Source organism: Chinchilla lanigera, unplaced genomic scaffold (assembly GCF_000276665.1).
Source record: "Chinchilla lanigera isolate Chin_1 unplaced genomic scaffold, ChiLan1.0 scaffold00012, whole genome shotgun sequence".
NCBI classification, from domain to species: domain Eukaryota; kingdom Metazoa; phylum Chordata; class Mammalia; order Rodentia; family Chinchillidae; genus Chinchilla; species Chinchilla lanigera.
The window spans coordinates 21,511,293-21,534,747 of NW_004955413.1; the positions used below are offsets into that span (position 1 = coordinate 21,511,293).

The window sequence follows — 23,455 nt, forward strand, 5'->3', positions numbered from 1 at the left end:
TTTTAAAAATTTTATTTGGTTTGTTAGTTAAAGCATTTATTTATTTAGATTATTTGAGACATAGGTTCATTATGTATTCCAGGATGGCCTTGAACTCTATATAGCTCCAAGCTGACCTCTAACTCATAATCCTCCTGCCTCGGCCTCCCAAACTCTGAGATTATAAATTTGTACTATAATCCCTGACCATATGTATAAATTCTTTATGTGATACTAGTACCTTTTAAAGAAATGTATGGTAACTTTTTCTATTTTGATTTTTTACATTTTAATTTATGATGTTTTATGTACTTAAGTATTAAATTTATAAGCAGTAAAATATCAATAATTTTTCTTCACCAATTTCACCCACTGCTCTTATGCTTTAAAAGGCCTTTCTCATCCAAGGACAGATAAACATTCCTCTACCCTTCTACCCATTATTATTTGTGTTTATAAATCCATTGGGCTTATAATAATAATAATAATATATTATTATGATATCATTACAATATTATTACATAATATATAATATATATTATAGTAAGCCCAAATCACCAATCTCTTCAACAATCATTTTGCCTTTACTCAATTTTTTCAGTGCTTATTCCATGCCAAGAATCTGTTACACACACAAGATGCTGAAGACTTGAGAAGGAATTTTTTTTTGCAGTACAGCATTAGAATGAATAATGAGTTGGAAGTCAGGCACCAAAGGGAGATGTCGTGGGGAGTTATACACATTGCAGCTGGACATCAAGGGGAGAATCTGAGCTTCAATCCACCTGGCACAAAATTTATGACAGTTGTTGAGATCAGCAAGGAAGTGACTACAGGCAGAGATGGAATCAAGTCTAGCATTTGAGTCTGGTTCACCCCAATGTTCAGAAGCTGCTGAGATGCTGAGGAAACACCGAAGAGATGAAGGAGTGGCCACTGAGGTGGAAGGAAGACAGGACGGGGCTGACCCTGGGGCAAGGAGAAGAAGTGTTTGAAGAAGGAGCGGACCAGCTGGGATGAATTTTGCTAATAACTGAAAGAGCAGGCAGACGTAGGACAGGGAACAGCCAATGCAACATCACGAACACACAGGTGTTCGATCCAAGTGGGAAGCACCACCATAACCCAGCGTGGAAGTTACTGAGCAATACATCGTTACAGCTGAGGGAAAGATGCTCCACAAAAAATAAAAATTTACATAATGCTTTACACCTTTTCACTTCCCTGCAATGCTATCGCTAATAAGGCTATGGCACAAGAACTCAAATGACAATTATCAGCAGTTATTGCAAATTAAGAAAGTCGAGAAAATTCTACATAATCTACTCAACCCCACCTAATGGAAGAACTGAGGAGCTGTGTTTCAAAGTATATATAAATTCTGATTTATTCCTTCCTCCTACCTCTTTCGTAAGGCCAGTAAAGGGCATGAGTGGCTTCATACACGAAAACAAAATACCCTGATTTGTCTTGTTAAGCAATGACTGAGGGAAAAACGACCTCACGCTGGGTTAGGCGCACCTCCTAAATTACTCCTTGGTCTCATTTCATTCGGCCAGTGCATCACTGAGAGTACTGGTGGTCATTATAAGATCTTGAAATTGACAGCAAAATGGGGAACATCTTCAAAACATACAGACCATTGGAGGCTAACATCGATCATCGTTCACCCTCTTCGAAGTGTTTTCTCATAATGATTAACTCCCTGACTTTGCAACAACAATCAGTTATGAAGCCAAAGAAAGGCATTTCTGCCCTACAAGCACCAATTTTAGCTGCATTAGAACACAGATCAAAGTAGGCTGAGGTTGAATGCCCTGAAAGACAATGTAACACTCTTTCATGGGTCTAACAGCTTTGCGGCCTGCCTGAATCTGGTGTACTTACAGGCCATGGATACTGTCTGTGTCATGAAATTAGAATGGAATAAGTATGGGAAACAATCTAGCATCTGTTTATCTAAAACTCTCTTTTGAAAAAGATTTTCTAATATTGGAATGGAATAAGTATGGGAAACAATCTAGCATCCGTTTATTTAAACCTATCTTTTGAAAAAGATTTTCTTAGATTGGCTATAAGAAGCTAAAAAGGCAAGGAGACCCAAAGAAGAAAATGAAAGATACTAATGGAAACGACTATTTAGAGGATTTCAAGAGCAAACAGAAAGACCCTAGTAGGGCTGACTCCAGAGAACCAGGGAAAGAAAGGAGGAAGGTATGAGTGCTCCTGTGTTAATATTTCATCTGTCTTTTAAATAAAATTGCTCTCCAAGTTATTGCTAAAATATAACTGTGCTGCCCAGACGCTGCATAAAGCTCTACCCCCATCCCATTCTTCAACAGAAACAGAGAAGAGGGGAACCAAAAGATACAGAGACAAAAATCCCAGAAACCACACGAGAAGAGCGACTGCAAGGTGGGAGTGAAGTTCTGGGAGACATTCGAGCTGTTAGAAAGTATCTGAGAAGCTGTGGAGGAAAGCAGCATCCTACTTTATAACGAGCTAGGAGAATCACCTGGCAGAGCATGTCTCTGGAACCCACAGGGAAAACTTTGAGGCCAACCTAGAGCGCCTTAAGTTCCTGTGAATGGCACAGTTTCATAATTTCAAAGTAGACAGCTAGCAAGGAGAACATGTTGCTGTAGTAAGCACTTACATCTCTGCTTGACTGAACTGTTCTATGTTGCTGGAAACGGGAGATCCAGACAAAATTATGTAAGTAAAAGTTGACTCCATGTAAGAGCTTTAAATAATTAATCTGTGCAGTAATTAAACCCAAAAGGGCTTTGAAATTGTTATTAAAAATATCCCAGCAGGTGTTGAAGACCACAAGCTGGACATAAAGTTCAGTGGTATGACTACTAAGCTCTTCTGTGAGTCTTTATACCCAAGGTACCAAATATTTTCCTCCACAGTCTCTTTACCGTTTGTCACTGGTGTAAATCAACTGCCCTAGGGGTTCGTCATCTTGTTGTCACTTCTGAACTGGATTTATGTTCTATGTGGCATTTCATATCAATATTTATTCCTGTGTATGTCCAGCTGCAAGGACAAGGTCTCTGCCTCTTATCTAAGCTGGGTGGTCTTGCTTTTGGTTATACTCAATAATATTATTTGGTATAGATCCTGGGGAAGATTAAAATTGCTTACAAGGCTCCACCCACATAACCTTGTAATAATACTGGTGATGATGAGGTAGATGATATTATCTTTTTTTTTTTTTTTTTTTTGTCTTTTTGAGACAAGGTCTTGCTATACAGTTCAGGTTGGCCTTGAGCTCACTTTGTAGCCCAGGCTGGTCTCAAACTCTCTACGATCCTCCTGTCTCAGCCTCCCAAGTGCTGGGATTACAGGCATGTACCATCATGCCTGGCTCAAGTCTTTTACTAGGTGCCAATATGTGTTTAAAGTATTATGTGCATTATTTCATTGAATATTCCCAGGAACCTAATGAAGAAGATGTTATGACTGTAGTAATTTTATAGATAAGAAAACTCATGGTGAGGAGGGGTTAAGTATCTTGTTCAAGATAACCAAGCTAGGACGAGGCAGTCTGCCTTTGAACTCTAATCTTCCTAACTGCTTTGAAATCCCTGCTCTTAACTAATATGCTCTAACTACTACACCAATTCTCAAAGTATAGTCCCTGGACAAGCTGCAGCATTCTGTAGGAACTATACCAACTCTCTAAGGTACAACTCTGGGGCAGGGCTCAGCAGTCTGTGTCTTCACAGGGCCTCTGTTTAACTCTGATGCTCCCTACAGTTTGAGAACTACAGACCTAGTAGGCAGCAAGTCTGCCTAGAAAGCCACATTGTATTGTCTTAACCATACTGATTTTTATAACCTGAATTTGCAAGTTTGTGGTAGTTTCTTAATTTTTCCCCAGTAGGAGATAAAGAAATCCCAGATATGGAAAGTCAGATTTACTTTTCCTTCTGTGAAAGAGAAAGGGTGATTTCTTGTCAAACCTATTGAAGGGGTTAGAGAGCTGCCCTTTCAAAATATCAGTAAGCGGAAATCAAGAAAGTAAAGTACTTTTGCAGCATAGCTAAGCTTCTGTGGTTAAACATGAACAGTGAATAGGCCCAAAGAGCTTGAAATTCTCCTAAAGCCTTCACATGATAAACAACGCGCACTATCTGCTCAATCAAAAGAGTCAAGATTTTGAAAACTTCCTGTGTGCGTACTATTTTTCCAGAAGAATATAAACATCTATAGTTCTATCTCACGGCTACAGCAATGGAGGATGCTTCCACGTGGCAGTCAGTGGCATTTGTCATCTACTTTCTCTAGTTTAAAAAAACAAAATCCTTTGAGCTTTAGAACTCAGCTGCCTGGAATGTGACCTTGGACTTTCTGAAGCTCATCTTCAGTAGGTACCACCGTGCCGCTCTGCAAATCAGCCTATAATCTCTTTAGCATCCTTCTGCACGTGAAATTTTAAAGCTCAGTCACTGGCACGGGACTCATCCTTCACTTCAAGGACTCTGAACATTCTTGTACCAGGTCAGATACAAGTTTTGCACAAATCCAGAGAGAATAAATATGAGTAACACGTTCAATGCTAAAAAAAGAAAGGCGATTTTTCTATAGGTAAAGATTTGCTTGAGAAAGGTAGTAAAGATTTCTAGCTGCATCAAAATTATGTCAAACAGGAACTATCTTATGTTTCAAGTACTTGAGCTTTGCAGCGATCTCACACGTTATATTATACCAAAGGTAAAATAAGCAGGTTTCACTTGAAGTCTCGACTAAATAAAAAGAGTTCCTGTACTGGAATAACACATGATTCATAGTCTTATGCAAGGGTGTTCTTGGATACTTGATTTCAGAGTTGGTGTCTTATTATATCTACTTTGTCATCTCCCCTCTGTAATGGGTGTGGTGGGGAAGCTGTGAGCTAGCAGATAACAGCATCCATTCTATAGGATGCCGGAAATAGGGACTTCACTAATCCTCCTCCGAACACATTAAACAACAGCTCAGGAAGCTACAAGCACTGAGAAATATAGGAAGGTCAAAGGGACTGGGACAGGTTACCATAATTTAGAACAGCTCTAAGAAGGTAGCTATACACTCACTTCAGGAGGGAAATCCCTTTTTTCACTGACCTTTGTGTTCTATCACTTTAAAGGGAAAAGTAGAAGGGATTTCTTAAACACTAAAATAGTAATAGATTGTGGATATTATAATAATACAGCACACAAAAGAAAAGGTTAAGATATGCTAAAGAAAATGAAGTGTTATCTATCAAGAAGATTCCTTCCTTTACTGATTCATTCATTTACTCAGCATTAACAGAGAAAAAAAAACATATACTGGATAGTCTCTAGGAAATATCAACCAACTGTACATGTCTTCCCCAAATCTTTCCCACTCCAAAAAAATAAGAAGAAATGGACTCAGAGGAAAAAGCAGAATATCATGTTTCTGACATGAGTGAACACACCAGCTCATTAAATTATTAGAGTGAGCAACGGTCAGTCCTGAGTAGTCGGGCCAAGTGCCTATCTGCCTGAATGCAGGTGTTGAGACCTCTCGAGGCCTTTTCTATCTGTGGCTTTCATTGCACTCATAGTAAAAAGCTGAATACAAATTGACCTCTGCCAAATGTCTTCTCTAAGCAAGGTAAAAAGCCTACTGAAGTTCCATTTCATAACAGACAGATACGGTCGTTTGAAAAGGTACAAAATGAATACTTTATCCATTGCTATATACCTTGTACTAGGTACTGTGTGTATATTAACTCATTAAATCTCACAACCATGTGAAACTCATGTACAACTGTGAAAATATAACACATTGAATCAAAAAGCAGGGCATCTGACTGTATTATTTTATCCTGATGTTTAATCAATACATATGACCTTACGAAAGTGGAATAGTATTTAACAGTTAAACTGTAACTCACCCTTGCCATATCCACCAAGAAGTTCTCAAATAATTTCCAAATGTGGTTACTTGTGTAGATTTCTTTCATTTCCACTTCAGTGTCAACGTAACAATGATTAACAAAGTTCACATAAGCAATTTTAACCTGTGCAAGTTTCAAATAAAAGAAAGTTCATTTCTATAGTGAGCACCTTCAAGTATCACTTATGAAATGATAAATAAAATCTGTGTCATTCCTACAGAAGATTTCAGTATGGTCTGTATGTACCCAGAAAGCATCATGTCCCTTCTTTTGCTAAGGTGATCCACCCAGACCTGGGCAGCGAACACATAGCCTAGTATAGTACTCCATTTCCCTAAGCTCAGGGGTTGGTATGACAATGAGCACTTTACTGAAACTAAGCCCATCACCTTCAAGAAATCAGAAGTCAAAAGTGTGTTCTCTTTCTCCCTCTCCCCCTCCTCCTTCCCCTCCCCTCCTCCTCTCTCCCTTCCCCCTCTCCCCTCTCTCCCTCCTCTTTCCCCTCCCCCTCTCCCCTTTCTCCCTCTCTCCCTCTGTCTCTCCCCCTTTCTCTCTCTCCTCCCTCCCATTACTAAGCAAAACATGATCAACCTAAACTATAATAAACCATCTCCTACAGATGTAGGAGAGTAGATAAGAATTCTGCCCTAAAATAGAGAATGAGGCAGAGCACAAAGGAGAAAGCAACAAGATATGGAAAGAGTACTGACCTTGTTTCACCCTCTGGACCCACCTGAACAACTGCCCTTCAAATTCCCAACTACAGTAGCCAATAAAGTTCCTCTTCTGATTTCAACTAGTTTAAATTTGGTTTTTGTTACTTGCAACCAACAGATTCTTAATGTACTGTTGAATTATGTTGGCAAAATAACACTACATTGACATTAAAAAGTATTTACATTACTGGTCCTGAAAAGAAACAGGCTCGTGGTTTATCCCAAAACTGTACTATTTTAAGATGTAGTAAAATTGTTTTCCAGAATTAGCAAAATTTCTTGTAAAGGAGGAGGCTGAGTCTCACCAACGCATAGCATTTTGAAAGTGCATAGGGGAATAGTTTTTGCTTTTGCTTTTTTCTCGTTCATGTGAAAATCTCAAGACTATCATAAATCTTGTAAAAATGCATATACATAAAAATCATGTCAATCATTACGAGGGATGCATGGAATCCAAATTAAAATTCTCGGAGTACAGGGTCACTTTTCATGTCCTCAGGGCTTCCTCCCACCCCACTGGGGTCCAAACAAATTGTCAACCACAGGGCCCTGTGTCAATCAAAAGTCACAGGGTGGGGAGACATCCCAGCCAGTCAGCCCCTCCTCAGGCTCTCACAGCAGCTGTTAAGTAACAGTGTTTACTATGTGCCAAATGTCCTTGGCATTTGGTATATATTATCTTATTTAATTGAATCCTCTGAAAATCCTATGAGGCACATAGCTATAAGCATTTCACTCTAAAATTGTAGAAACTGAAGAGTGGAGAAATTAAACAGCCTGTCGGGGTCAGTGACACAACTGGGAAGTAATGGACCCTGGATTCTGACTCATTCTTCCATTCATCCTTCCTGCATTCAAAACCTACTTACTGAGCATCAGCTCTGGCTCCATCAATACAATGGTGACTGGAAATAGCTCTAGCTATTACCTCCCCGAGTTCATAATCTTGGCCAAGAGTAAGAGGACTAAAGACATTTGTTAAGTAATAAGCCATGTTCCGTACAACGGATTCTTCTAGAAGCCACTGAGGGAAGGCGGGGCAAACTTGTCTGGGGAGAAGTAAGACCTGAAGGGTGAAAAGGGATTGCCTCAGTGAACACAGATGGTGTCCTCAGAGGGAGCTGTGCGAGGGACAAGGCACAACCAGCCAGAACCAGCACCGCACATAGGGACAGGAACTATGGATTTCCTCACTGAGCTACACGGACTCGCCATCTTGTTTCCCACCATTCAAGGCATGATGTACCCTTCGACTGAGGTGTCAGTGGTTCCACAAAAATGTGCCTTCAAATCCATCCCTACATAGAACTTTTTGGAAGTAGGGAAGTTAGTCTTCCCTGGCACCTTTTTAAGTTACTGTGATTTGAACTGTTTGGTTCCATAATATTTTCAATATACCACACATTTATGAACTTTGCAAAACACACCACAATTGAAAGAAACCATTACAATCTACGTTCCTGGAAGCCTCACTAATAGAACCCGATTGGCAGACAACCAGCTTCTGCAGAGGGTTTTTTTCCTATCATCAGAGTCAAACTAGGACGGAGAGTGAAAGAGGATGTGTGAATAAAGCAAAATGAGTAAGTCTATTTTCAAGAAAGCAACTACGCACAAAGGCAAGATAAACCCGTGGTGTCTGCTATAGGAGCCTGCAGGACTGTCCTACGACATTTAAGAGGCACTTGTTTAATGCTCAGAAACATGCTAGAGGCTAGAAGTAAACCTTTGTTGTTTGCACCTACTGCTATGTGCACAACTTAGGAGACATTTGTAGTAGGTTCCAGTAAACAAACTGGCTATCGTTTAAAAGGTTTATCCTCCTTCCTAACTTCCTATGGAATGAAATGGAGACCTTTTATGGTCTTTGAAATTTTCCAAATCATGGAGCTAAATACAATTCCTTGACTAAATATATGATATCATTAAGAACACTAATTAGTGCGGCGACCATTGGCACTTCAGTGAACTGTAAACATCAGTAGGGCTGCTAAGCTTTGCCAGGCTTACCTCAGGGATGCAGTCATCGTGAGTCACCACCCTCACTATGTCGTCCAGGGGCAGAAGGGAATTGCATTTGATCTCAGTGTACACGTTTTTCCCCTCTGTGCATGCTGCCAGCAGCTCCACGAGGGTGATGTGGTAGGCTAAGGGGCCACTGTCATCCCCTCGGTCTCTCTCTGAACACATCATGTGGAGAAGGATTGGAAATGATGCTCTGTCATTGTAAAATATCAGCACATCTTCACCCCCATTTATCAACTGCAATGATAACAAAAGAATCTACATAGCAGTCCAAATATTCACTCTGGCAGTTATTTCCAAAGGCCTGATCTATTTGGAACCACATACATCTCTTTGTAAAAACACAAGTAATGCTGCAAATGCACAGAGCTATGCCAAGGCAGGATGGTGAAAAGATGGTAATCATATGCCGAGCAATCTGTTACAAATGTTATCAAAACCAGGCAGGAACCAGCCACGGTGGCACACACCTGTAATCCCAGCACTCTGAAAGGCTGAGGCAGGAGGAGCTCCAACTCAACTTGGATAGATTAGCAACATAATGAGAAGCTGTCTCAAACTCAAAAATAAAACTGTTTTCTAATTCTTGCTTGCTGATCAGAATATAAAATCAAATTAGTTCCCACACATTTCCACACAATGAAGAACTAAAGTGAACGCAAATATATATTTAAGACAGGTTAATTTTACAAGTTGATTATCATGTTCCTCACAATGTTTAATAATAAGAACATACCTCTAAAACTTCAAGGCCTCACACTGACTTCATACTAAGATTTCTAAGTGGCAAGAGGAATCCACATTGAAACGACATGGAAATATCTTCTATTCCCAAATAAAAGGCATATAATTTGAAATGTTTCCAAACTAACATGGCCTACTGTGTGACTGTTTGACAGCCATGGATGGACGCCGCTTAATCCACATAGGCCACCGGACAGCCATGGCTTCCATCACAGCGAGTGACCCACCCACGTGGAGTCCCTGAGCTACCGAGTCCCCAGTGCTTCACCCATTCTGTGAATCTTAGTGTCAAACAGCAAAATGAAAGGGGCAAAATAAATTAAGCGCCTCACCCATTTTTTTTGAAAATTCTGAAGCTAGCTAGGAAGTTTCCACCTGTCGTAATGAAGCACAGATGCATAGTCTATACTCATTATTTCGGATCCCTTCAAAGCCTTTGCAATTAATGGCAAAGGACACCCTTTCTACATGTGAGAAACAGAGCAACAAAAGCGTAAGAAAATGTCCATCCCTTCGTTCTATTATTGGAAAGTTAAAAATAAAAAATTTTATCTCTCTGATTCCAAATACTTCTATGGAATCCTAAGATTCTACCCATCATCCAATCGACCCAAATTCAGGATGGCTCAAAAGGAAAAGCTCTTAGAAAATCACAAACTCAAGCTGCACACCTGGCGCCTCACTGGACTACAGCAAAATATATTCATGCTTAAGAAGCCACGATCCATTGAAAACATTTTCCAAACCTACCTTATGGGTTTTTTCCTACTCTTAATTAATAGACAATACGTATTGGAGCATATTGTTTATGGGAAGCTGATAAAACAAAGACTGAGAACATACCTCTGTCATTACCATATCCTGGCACTTCTTCACATATTTACCATCTGCTTTTACAATTGTCTGCAGAAACCTCAGGTACTCCACGTGGCGGCCGTGTGTCTCGATGCAGTGCACAAAATGCTGCACCACTCTCTCGCTGATCTCATTACACAGATGGTAATTGTTCATGAAGATATGCCGCATGGTCTCTGCTTCAAGGAGCTGGGCAGAGAGAGGAACGTGGCCTTGTCATAATGACAAGGTCAATTTTCTGTTCTCCAGAACTCAGACCAAGTTCCCTGGTTGTGATCAGCTTTATCATTTCTACACAGCCATAGCGAATTATCTGTGCGTGCCTTCCCAAAAAGGCAGTGAGATCATGAACCATTAAAAGAAATCTGACTCGCCAAGGAATCTTGTGCAGAAAGGAGCGTGAAACGTGTTGACAATGCTGTTGTTCTTGAGATTAGTTTCATTATCTATTGTGCAAAGTTAGTTCTCCCTTAAGATCTGCTTAAACACATTTAACAAACCAGAGCGAACTCCAGTTTGAGTTTTTCCTGTTTATCTTATTCACTGTATCATCAAGTTAATCCTATGTCTGATCATATTGTTTTCCTAACTATACACTTATAAATGAAATTGTCACCAACGTATAAAATTAGTGTAACTGTTCAAGTTACTTTGAAAGTGGCCTTAATGAAAATTAAAAGATAATCCATTTTAGGAAAATAATCTCTAAAAGGAAAAAGTGAAGTTGCCAAGATTAATAAAATTCTACTAATTACTGCCCCCAAATACATTTTATGCACACTTTACTATACATATCAGTGGCCACGAGAATACTTACACCGGGATTTAAAAACAAATTCAGATGTTTGTGAAGAAGAACTTGATTCTGCGGATTTCCCCGACAAAAATTCTGGAGGAATGTGTGGGCCAGATTCATGACTTCGTTCATCTTCTCATCGTTCTGTAAGTCAACAGAACAGCACATGGTACACAGAAACAAACCTAAGCACAAATACTATGGGAAAAACAGGTCCTCTTCCCACGCAGACTTTCCCTCTGCCTCCCCTTCATGTTTCCGACTCTCCTGGTTACCCCTGCCATCTGTCCTCCCCGTAGTTGGGATCTTCATCGCCCCTGCTTTATTTCTCCTCGTATTTGTTCAGCTCCAGTCTTTAAACCCTCCTTTCATTTCACAGGTGATCCTTTCTCCCCAGGTCTTATGAGCATCCACCACATCTCCGGGCACACCTCTCCCCTCCTCCCTGTACCCTCCTCTGTCCTCCCTTCCTTGTTTCCCCTCCCTTCTCTGCTGTACCCTCCAATTCCTCTCATTGCTTCCCTCCTTTCAACTACCCCCGTTCCCAGTGTGTCCGCATGCATGTCTGGTTCTGCTTCTTTATCCTGTTGTTTCTCTTTCCCCACCTGCCATACCCACTCCTTTCTCATACTTCGTCTTTCCTCTTCCAACATCTATTCCTTCTCTCTGCATCACCTATGTGTTCTCCTCTGGCTCCACCCCTTCCTCTCAATACATCTTCGCTCCTCCTCCTCTCCACTCTTCCTCTCTTCCCCACCCTGTGAACTTGTCTCTGTACGAATCCCTCACTGTCCTTTCCTCTCCATCTCTACTTCCTCTGACTCTTATTTTCACCCTTTTTTTCTTTTTCCCTTCGCTGTCTCCCTCCTCTTCCCCCTCCCTCTTTGTTGCCCCCTCTTGGCCTTCCCTTTCCCTTTCATTTTCCAAGGTCCTACCATATGCCACTGCCTTTTGCTTACAGGAATCACAAAAGAAACTTAGGCCTGGAAATTAGTTTATACAGAATGCAAAATTCCCATCTTAGAGGTGAAAGCTTAACATCACTGAAACCATCTAAACTTCTCGTGCAGGCCGGGGGTATAGCTCAGCGGCTTAAACACTTGCCTGGCAAGCCTGAGGTCATGAGTTTGACTCCCAGTACCAAAAAAAAAAAAGAAAAAAAACCTTCTCATGCATCACTGATCCCCCCTTTTCTCACGTCGTCCATGTCAAAGCTACAAAAGGGACTCGTGCTTTGAGAGCCAGATTATATTAAATGAATTAAACGTCTTCTTTTTTCCTAATGTAAGGGTTTGTAGGTTATGCCACTATAACTAAAGAAGAAGCCCTCGGTCATTAATAGACTATTTCTTCATATTTAAAACAGGAATAGATTAAATCGACAAGTGTTGGCGAACCTATGGCACGCATGCCGCAGCAGGTTGTTTGTTATCATGGCAAGCTCGACAAGGTTCGCCATCACTGCAATAGGCCCCTCCATTGGTAACCTAAAAATGGGAAGTTTTTATTTTAAAATCTACTAGCTCTTTCACCCGGATAACTGAGGAATACACAGAAGACTAGACACTTCAACAGCAGACACACCTGATTCTCACCGAACCCTGGCCAGTACTGAAGAACATTTGTCAGGGCCAGGGCTACTGCATTCATATTTCTTTAGAATTCTCATCTTACTGTTTCTGAACAATCCAGGTATAAAACCAAGTAAACAGATAAGAACAAAGTAGGAGGAATATCCTCAGTGTTCCAGTGACATTATTAGAAAAGGGGGATTAGTTATGTGTCCATGTCCATGTTATAATAACAGGAAAAGCAACTTGAATAACAAATACTAAGGATTCAATATCCCTTGTTGTCTTTCAATAACTCTTCTATCACCTTCTCTACCGTAGCTTGAATGATGCCAGCTGAGGAATGACATAACTTATAATTTTACATAAATTAGAAGTATCCAAGTTGGGAGTAGGGAGGCAACCTAAAGAAAGCCCAGGTGGGGCGAGCTTACACACAGACAGGTCTGGCCTGGTGTGCTGGCACCCAGGGAGGTGCAGGGGCCACCCCAGCAGGGGCTGTCAGAGACTTAGCAGGATGTAGAGGATATTCCCAGGGAGGCATGATGGCAGAGTGACAGAAGACCACGGTGTAGTTTTACGCAAGATACTGATAAACAAGTAACCATACAGCAGATAATGGGAGGGCAGGTCTCCCAGCGAGTGTCAGAAAACAGAGATTCAATATGGAAAAGGAGAATCTAAAAGGAGTTTCATGGTTTTGAATTTATAGCATTATTTGTATAAAACCATGCTTTTTCATAATGTATAGATAGATAAAATCACTGTAACTTGTATATGTTGTGTGTATGTATGTCCGTGTGCGCATGCATGTGTGCACACACACGTATGCATGTGCTCTGCCTTTGTCTATTTAGAGGGTCCGGAGGGGCAGCACTCTGATAGCAATAAGCACACTCAGTTCTCAGAGCTCCCTTAAAGAGACAGCACCTTGCACCAAATGGAACACGAACTTCCTGATGAACTGGGTTGGAGCAGGAAGAAAACAAGCTGAGTCTGGAATATTTTACTGTGGCAGAAAGCAAGGAAGCACCCACAGAATGATGAGGGAGTATTACAGGATAGGGAATCTAGCTTGAAAGGGCTGCACTACTCAAATCTGGGAAAATCTGAGAAACAAAATTACAATGGAAACCTATTATAATTTACTGAATAAAATTAGTATCCACATGTCCACACTGAAAATAATAAGTGAAGGACTTGACAGTTAGATAAAGAAGGGGGTGTTTACTTGATTTCACAGAACCTCTCCACAAAGTACTTGGTAATTACAAAAGGAAAATGAATACTTTACAATGGAAAACCCAGGCAGAGAATCAATGATCAAAGTGGACGTTAGCATCAATATTAACAACAGCATACATCAAAATCATATACCATCTACTAGAAAGCAAGGAAAGGAATATAACATTTTTCTGTAATGTTCCTGCAAAAATATGTAATGTTCCTTCCCTCTCCATCACCTATGTGTTCTCACTAAATTACTAAATTCTTGACTAAATTACTGAATTTAGTCAAGTAAAAAATAAGTGGTGACTCAAGTTAGGGGACATTCTTCAAGATAACGGGCTATCCGCAAAAGTTATCTGTAAAAGTAACAGGAGCCTCCTGGCATGAGATTTTAATAGATATGATAGATAGTGTATGTTCTAAAACAGATCTTTGGTCAGACAGAACACACCCCAGACAACAGGAGAAATCTGAACGGGGAGAGGGACAGGGAGGCAGTATGCTGTCATTCTCTTTCCTGATGAGAAGGACTGCAGAGTGATTACGTATAGCACATCCCTGGCCTCGTTTCTGTGAAACACACACTAAAGGGCTCAGGGAAGGAGGACTTATTCTCAAATACTCAAGGGGAAAACAAAAACTTCTTTATAACTTTGCTATACATATGAAATTGTGCTGAAATAAAAAGTTAAAGGCCAAAGTTACTAAGGACAAACCTTTTCGTAGGGTATTTGCAGAAGATCCAACACCACGGAATGGGCCCCCATATTTTTCAGTAACCGCTGGTGTTGATTCCGACACTTTTTATTCTGCACACAAAGTTTACTCAACCTAATCAAAATCTTCAAAAAAAAGAAGAAAAGCATTCAATATAACAAACAGCAATATCAAGTACATGCAAAACACTATTGTTCGCGCAAATGTAAACCCATGTAAGAGTATCTTATGTCCACTGACCTCCTTTACTATCCGGTAGTTGTTGCTCTTATTGCTGTCAATCTGTGGTATCTTCGTTCCATCTTGCACTGGACTTAAAATGTTTGATTCCTGAAATAAACACAAATGTATATTTGCTTTGCAATAAATAAGTTAAAGTTGGTACTATTTTAAATATTTAAAGTAGGTAATACATTCATTTTTCAATCTGAGTGGGATTTCTGTGCTTTTTTCTTTACTGGATAAAAAGTTCCTTGAGCTATATAAATGACCACAACCTAATAAGAACCAAATTGCAAAATACACGATGTTATTAATAATTAAGAAATTAAAATTTTCAGGAAGTTATACATATTGCTAATATATATGCTCTCTATATTGCTAATATGTATGCTATATATATATTGCTTATATAAGTGCTATATGTATAGCTAATATATATGTGTTTATATATATATATGTATACACCTCATCATATCATATCACAGTTTATATTGCCTATATGAGAACAAATAGAAAAACTCCAAGGCATAAAAGATATCATTTTATCATCAGGGATAAAGTATACAGAAATAAATGAACAGTGAGGAGCCTATCACAACAGCACATCTTAGAGGAGGGAGAAAAGTACAACTTAATCCAGGGATGCTCTGTACGTTACCATGACAGCCTCACAGTCACAACTAGGGGCCAGCCAAGTGTGTACAGAGCCGTCAAAATGAGAAAAGGAAAGTAAAACTTGAATTAAACACAGTATTTGCATCACTACATTAGTACAGCTTATTAAGAATACCTGAATTGCCAAAAAATACTTAATTATAATTGCTAGTATCTGAAACACCAAAATAAAAAGCAAATATAAGGAGTGTATGTATTTTTTAAATATCAACTATTGGGATTACCATATTTAAAAAATACCAATTACAAACATTTTAAAGCAAGTATTAAGACTTAATATGTGACTGATAAGAGACTATAGTGAAGGGATCTAAAAAACAGAAGAGGGGCTGGGGATTTAGCTCAGTGGCACAGCACCTACCTGGCAAGTGCAAGGTCATGAGTTCAATTCCCCGTACTGGAAAAAAACAAACAAACAACAAAAAAAAAAAAAACAGAAGATACTCTCCTTCTCTTAAGAAAACCATAGCCTATATAAGATACCAGGAAGAAACAAAAAAAGATTTGAACTGAGCAGAAGTCACCATTGAGAGAAAGAGAACAACTTTATGAATGAGGTCAACTTTAAGCCAAGGTCTTCAAAGGGGGAAACTACCTAGTTAAGCATAAGAGATGCATGTCTGGGCAGGAGAGGACCTTGACTGAACAAGTCACTTTAGCCAAAGGTTCTGCCACAGGAACAAGCACGATCCTGCACAGGAAACGGCAAGAACTGACAGCTCATGTGCACAAGGCCAAGCAATTACCTCTCAGGTTACAGTAAGTGTAACAGTGGCCTTGGGATGAATGTCACATTCAGAGTAGGTCAGAAACACCCTAAACTTCTGACTACAGACTTTGGACTGTAAGAATTAAAAGGGACCTCTGCATGCGCTCAAGAAGAAGTAATAAAGACACGTGAGGCCTGCCGATATAATTTCACTTGTCCTCAGCTGTTTTCCTACCATGCTCCAGGATAAATCACAAAATTAACACGGGCCAAGACAGAAAAAAATACTTTCCTTACTAGTCAATTCTGATGAGGGCTTCAAGCCTCAGAGTGACCTGATCCACTTTAAACGAAAACCACTCTTTGGGCAGCTCTGCTTTCCTCTTTTGCTTCTCTTCTGGCAAATATTGTGCAAGCTTCTCAGTCTGAAAACCACTTTAGCAGGTGACCTCTGCTCCCATTTGTAAACAGACGGAAATTCCTCTAAATGACATCTCCTCTTTTCCACCTGGAAATGTCCAGCATCACCAAGTAAGCTATCTACCTTCCCTCCCGTGTCCCACAGAATAAAACCTTTAAGGCAGGGATTTTGCAAGCCCATCTCCCCTGCCCCTCTTCCTGCTACATGCCTGTTTCCTATGCACAAGCGTTTTTGATCTTCTACCTACTGATTCTCATGTCCTTGAAAATATGGGCAGGTTGAGGTTGTCTAAGCACTTTCAATGATTTTACCCATCCTGGGAAGTGGTCTGGCCTTTCAGGTTACTCTTCCCACTAATCATCTCAAGAGAATGATCTACGCTGAACATTCCTACGTTGCTTTATAAACTCATATACGACTAAACCTCATAATCACTAAAGCTTGCTTCAGCATTTGACTCCGTGGTTCATTCCCATTTTCGCAGAACTCTATTCTCTTTGTTTTCTTATGTCAGGATACATCCATCATTACCTTTTCCCACCTGACCAGACATCCCTTCCATTCAATAGAACTGGAAGTGGAAACGGTAACAAAGACAAATAGTGAAAGCCTTGGAAACCTTACTCACAGAGATTCTAGGGCTGTTGCACCAGCTGTCATAATAAATATAAGAATGAACAGCGCAACTCCATTCCAGGTTAAAAAGAGGAGGGTGAGATATTATCCATAAGGCACTCAATATGAAGAGAATCCTAAAAAGTTACAGAGGAAACTATTAAGCTACTTAGGTAAATGAAGCCAGTACAGATGAAGAAAGGCAGTCCAAGTGGCCAAGATAAATAAAGCTACCGAGAGGGAAAGACTAGAGGTCAAGAATGACACGAACATTGAAATAACTTATCAATGTGGAGTATAAATTACAAAAACCAGAAAGAGAATTAATTCTTTTTTTTAGGGTCACGAAGGTGGAGAGTGAATTTTTAAAAGTCATTTCATCTTTCTCTGGAAATGAAGAAATATTAAAGAAAACTAAATCCATACCACAAATCAGGATTAAGATACTATCTTGTGCAAAGGTTGCCAAAGCACCTATGGTAAAAAGATCTGATACAAATCAATTTTAAAGAAAGTAGTTAAAAAGACAGGCAAAGCTTTTTCGTGCCTATATTTTAGGCTGTTTTTCAAAACAACAGCCTGAAGAAAAAGCAACACTCTTGTTTTAAGAAAAGTGATCTTGAGTGAAATGTACTAAATTACATAAAGCTATGCCTTTAGTCCAACCCAGGGGAAGCTACAGATAAAGCTAAACCGTGCTAAGTATGGGAATTATGAAGAGTAATGATTTTAATTTTAAATTCCCAGCAGTCAACAAAAGAAACTGGCACTGGAGAATCTAATAAGCAATCTCTTTTAATTTCAGAAAATAATTCCATGTAATTCAGCTCAACAAAAATATCAATCCATAGAACATCAGGGTAACTCTAGAGGAATTCAAGAAATAGATAAACTATGTAACTAAAGTAAGGCTTTGTTTTTTCTTTTATTTTGAAAATGCTCTAAATAAAAGTGTTTCAAGATCTTTCCTCCACAAAGACAAGAAAGTGTGTCTGTATTCTTTACATTCTGTACAACTTCAGTCGTAGGTCAGTGACCAAAATCAAAGCCCTAAATTTGTTGTAAGGACAAAAGATTCGAAAAGTACAAGATATAGAAGCATGACTTCAACAGAGTCCTAGAGCTAAGAAGGTTCAGAAAAAAAAAGTGTGTAACACTGAGAACCGTGCCAGGCTGACAGTGCATGTACAAACGACCCTTTGACAATGGTGACAAAGAGTAAAGTACAGGTACTTTACTCCAATACTGATCTGTACTGATATGTACAGATATATGCTCTGATAGTACCTATACTTTACTGTCACTGCTGCCGGTCATCTGAACAACCTAATTTAATTCCTCTAATGGAATATAGGAAACAACTGAATTAAGCAATTTTATATAGGCAGCTACATTTTTAATTGTATAGTATACACCATAATATAAAGCAGTAGTTCCAGAAGCAAGACAGCAAGAAGAATGCTGAAATTAGGTAAACAACAAGACTCCAGGCAGAGACAAAAAATTCTGCTTTGAAATAGCGGTTCCTCCCATCTTCTGTTTCCATTTGTTTGTTTTTTTTTTTCAATAGTATGCAAGGGGCGTAAGGTAACTTTTACATCAGAGCAAAAAAAATTTAATAAAATAGTGTCGAGTGGACTGCATGGTAAACTATACAATGGCACAAATTAATGGAGATCCAGCTTCTTAATTTAAGCAAGGGCAATTGTGCTTTTAAAAACAGATTGCAAATCCTACCATGCAGAGCTGGTGGCAACTGCAGCTGCATGATTAAAATAGCTGGGTGCAGGCTTCCTATTCACACACACACACACACACACACACACACACACACTGGGTCTCAGGAGGCCCTTCCTCAGAGAAGCTGTTGAGTCAGCAAGGTCGCAAAGCATTCTGTTCACCATCTGTATCAAAATCCTTCTCTTCTTGTAACCTCTCTCCAACCCAGTTGGTGCATAATAAACCAACAAACCTCCTCCAATTTCAGAGGCCAAATACCTTCCTTTTCCCTTGCCCACCTCCCTCCAAAACATAAAGAAAACACACCTAAGTCTATTAGGACTTGTGTCTAGATGTCCCCCCAAAGCCTCGTGCGCTCACAGGTGGGGCTTTCCAGGGGCGGCTGGATCTAGGGCACGTGCTGCTGGGATCAAGGATGTGATGCTGGGATATATAGTCAGAGAGGGACTGGGCTCTCAAGGAAGTCAGCAGGAGAAGTAAAGGCATCAAATTTTCTATCTGAAAAAGATCAGGCCTCAAGATAAAAGATCCAGTGGCCAGCCTACACACCTCCCCTAAGGCATAGCAGTAACTTGGAATTGCGCTATAATTGGTATCACCTGGTCCAGTAAAGCCCAGATAGACATCAGTCACCCAGGTGGGTGACCAGAGCCTCTGGACCCATCCCTTCCCAAAAATGCCTTTGTTCTCCCCAGGTATCCTTGCTACGTGACCTGCTTCTCTATCAGAGCAATATTTGCTAAGCTGCTATACGTGCAATCCTATATGTTGATGTGGAGGACCAGCGGGACCGCTCTCCTTGAAAAAAGAGCATTTGTCTCTATTTTGACTAGACCTGGTCCTAACTCAACGTACTGATATGTACAGAGCTGGCTAGGGTAATACTCTACCCTCTCAATTGGCTTTAAGTAATGCAAATAGGTCCACTGAGGTGCTGATGTGTATGACGCCCCACCTATAGCTCCCAACTAGTGTGCATGAGCTAGGCTGAGTGACACCAGGATATCAGCTGAGACTGAGGCTTCAGAACGAACCCATGCTGTCTCAGGGCATGAAGGCCAGACATCAAAGCTGAAGCACCTGCTAAAAACACAAAATACTCCCTCAAACTGTGTTACGCAGATTCCTCCAAACTTAAAGGCTACTTTCTGCGTACCTCTCTCTGCATACTGCAGAGGAGATTTCAGGCCTCCTACCTAGCCCAGCTCACAGCACTACCTACTTCCCACCCTTCTCAGGGTCACTCATCCTCGATCCACTCCCCTCTTCACAAATTAATAAAACCTGGGTTGGGCCCTGGGTCACGCCCTTTGTTCCAGTTAGCCATTGTTCTAACTGGATTTAGGGCCCCCTGGGCTCCCCACCACTGTAGGTATGAGTTTGTCTCTTTATTTGTGCTGTGGGGTGCACTGGGGAGAAGTGGTACATTCAATTTACTTGCTAGAATTCCATAACCTTTCCCTGGGATTACAAATATAAACTCCTCCGGACTTCGACGACACCGAAGTGAGCTCTCTATCGGTTGACTGTAGTTGGACCCACGTTGTCACTTTGCTGTAGTACATTACCCCTGGCAACGGGCCTCAATGGCAGCCCACTTCCAAGACCACTCCACTCCCCCAATAAACCTTTCCTATTCTTAACCTCCACTGTTCTTTGGAATTTCACAGGTGGATCCTTCTGCAGCTGCTACAGCACACAACAGAAACCAGAAGACTGCAGAGAATCACTCAGTATGAGCAAGGTGGGCTTTCCAGGGAAAGGGAAACTACAAGCCAAGCATTATCAAGAGAAGATCAGGCATAGGTCCCTGGATTTCCCATCAGTCCACAGAAAAAGCCTGGTTTTGCAGCTGGACACTAGTATAGGTTTTGATTTCCAAGTAAATGTTCTTCCCAGACCCACAGTAATTTCTTTTAGTACAATTTTGAGAAAAACCTTCTCAATGAAGGTTCCCACAAACTGCCTCGGCACCAGGCAGCGCCCATGGTTTACGGAAACTTCTTAGGAACACCAGTTATGGTCTGACAGAACTTCTCCGGCTGGGGATGAGGGTGGAAGTGGCAGGTCCCATGAGAAGCAGTTCGTCTGCAGCTCCTTGGAAGAGAGGGATTCCCCTCTGCACACACCCACTCTCGGCCAGCTTGTTGACCAACAACCCAGGGTGAGTCCTCAGAGACATTTTTTTTCAGTTAATTTTGTTCCTTACGTCACACATCCATTAAAGGAATAAAAAAATCAAAAATAAAAGCAGGCAACTATGAATCTAGAATGGATAGATATGAAAAAAAAATAGAAAACCTGAAAATGTTCTATATGATCCTCAAAGTAAAAACTAAAGAAATGGTTTAAACATCAGGCTTTCTATTGAGAGAGTACTGGTAATTTTTTTAAAAGAAGCCAAAAACCACATACAAGTGAGTAGAGAGGTATAGACATAGGTACAAATAAACAAGTAAAATCATTGTAAGAAAAATAAATAACCAAAATAAATAACATAAGCAGGGACTTCTCTTGGGAGCCCTGGGACGTCCAAGTGACCTGCTTCTCCAGCCTAAATAAAGAGATAGATGAACATACAGGGCAATCCTGACTTAACCCACTCGGATATGGTTTCCTGAGTTAATCTCTCCTATATTTAGAAGTCAACACATATGTGAACATGATGAATTAGTAATTTCTCCTAATGCTACTAACATTGTCAACTTGGTATACCCTAGCTTTTAAGCTTTCAGAAATTGTGTTGCAGCTTTTTTAATGCCAAAGAAGGTGCATTTAGTAAAAGGAATCACTAGGATGTATAATAGATAGAGGAGCTTATAGGCACTAGGAACGCGGTGACCATACTCTATAACCAAACGCACTCCATGCTCCTCCTAATTTATAAGAGATCAACTAAAGGAATGGGATAACTTTGGCTCCTCTGCTGAGGTTTGTTAATATTGGCAGATGGACTGTCAATTCACCTTCACTGCCTACACGTTACACAGAATTTAGAATTGAAGAGGAAAGAAACGTTAACGTTGCTGAGAATTTTCTTTAATTACCAAGATGAAGAATCACATGAATGTTATCTGGTTCTCTGATAATGAAGCAGGCACAGTCAGACCATTATGAGCTGTTTTAAAACAATGCCAATGGTCCTATGTTTAGAGTCTTTGTAAGATTTACAGAACAACAAAGAAGTATTATTTGTACGGTCTGCTACAGTGAGCGTATGCTGCCTGCTACTGGTTGATTCCATTGATACTGTGATATATTCCATCCTGTTTACAAGGCATTGCCCCTATCTTTGGCTGCCGTTCCACTGCATCCCATAGGCCATTTGGTTGTGTAAGTTAGTGATTTTATAATTTCTCACTTTTTTCTCCTGAAATTAATCCATTATAAATGTGTCATTCTCCTGGCTTCTCCCGACCTCCCTGGGTGCATTTCTAGTGTTACGCCCTCACTCGTGCTCTTGTGACTTCACTCCTGACCTTAAGCATGAGGCTTCTCCTTGGTTTCCCACTTTGTTCTTCTGGACCATTCTGGATTCGAACAGATGAAATTTTCCAAACTCTTTCCCCCAAATAATCAGACAATCCCAAGTCTCAGCCATTTAAAATACAAATTGTTAATTCCTACTTGTTGCTGTTATCTTTCCTGAAAACATTCTCTATCTAACTGCTTTCCATCCTTCAAGACAGGCCTATGCCATGCATGTCTCCTGCAAGTCAGAAGCCCACAGTGATCCTCCCTCTTCTGTACCCTGTAGTTCAGTATGGGGTCTGTGTCTACCCCGTCACATGCTTTGATGGGTATCCATCCTGTGTGTTCCACCTTGCAGGGCAAGAGCCATATCTGGAATATTAGGTTGGATTCTGATATCGCACTTTAAGAAAGGAAATGACAGCGTCGTGTATGCAATGGTGGGTGAGCATAATGGGGAAGGGCCCAAAGTTTCCAATCAAATAGAATGTTTTAAAGAAGGGAGAAACACAACGGTTAATGACGTAAAGGAGGTGCAGGTCTGTCCACATTGCCTCAAACCTAATGTCATGAGCAGACATAATAGGGACAAATACATGGGCTCAAAATACAGATGAGCTCTTCATTGTCAAGAACTGTCAAGTAGAACATGGTAATGCAGCATTCAGAGAACCCCACCCTGTGCATGTAAATGTGACAGATACAATATTTCATGTATCTTTTATGAACTATGAAAATACACAAAAATTTCAGAGCATTATTGAGACACTGATTTCATTGTTGGCCCTAACAGCCTCAGTCCATACCTGGAAACATGGATTCTGAGTTTTAACATCACACATACACACACAAGCACAAAGGAAACAAAGCTTGTATCCCCAGAAAGATGGAAGACATGACTAGAAACCCTGGAACCAGCCATCTATGGTGGGACACATGTATAATTCCAGTACTCTGGGAGGCTGAGGCAGGAGGATTGCAAGTTCAAGCCCAGGCTGGACAACTTAATGACTTAGAAAGACCCTGCTTCAAACTAAAAATTTTTAAAAGGG

The 23,455-nt window shown here is 40.4% G+C and overlaps 1 protein-coding gene across 1 annotated transcript in view; it reads right to left on the minus strand.

The window, feature by feature from the left end:
• The window catches only part of Itpr2 (inositol 1,4,5-trisphosphate receptor, type 2), a gene marked incomplete in the record, with an annotated part of 429,938 nt that overhangs the window by 221,620 nt on the left and 184,863 nt on the right, over positions 1-23,455 (minus strand). Inside the window, 6 exon segments of the mRNA XM_013511399.1 lie at positions 5,894-6,019; positions 8,623-8,874; positions 10,225-10,425; positions 11,054-11,176; positions 14,550-14,675; positions 14,791-14,880. Coding sequence (XP_013366853.1) covers positions 5,894-6,019; positions 8,623-8,874; positions 10,225-10,425; positions 11,054-11,176; positions 14,550-14,675; positions 14,791-14,880 — 918 coding nt within the window.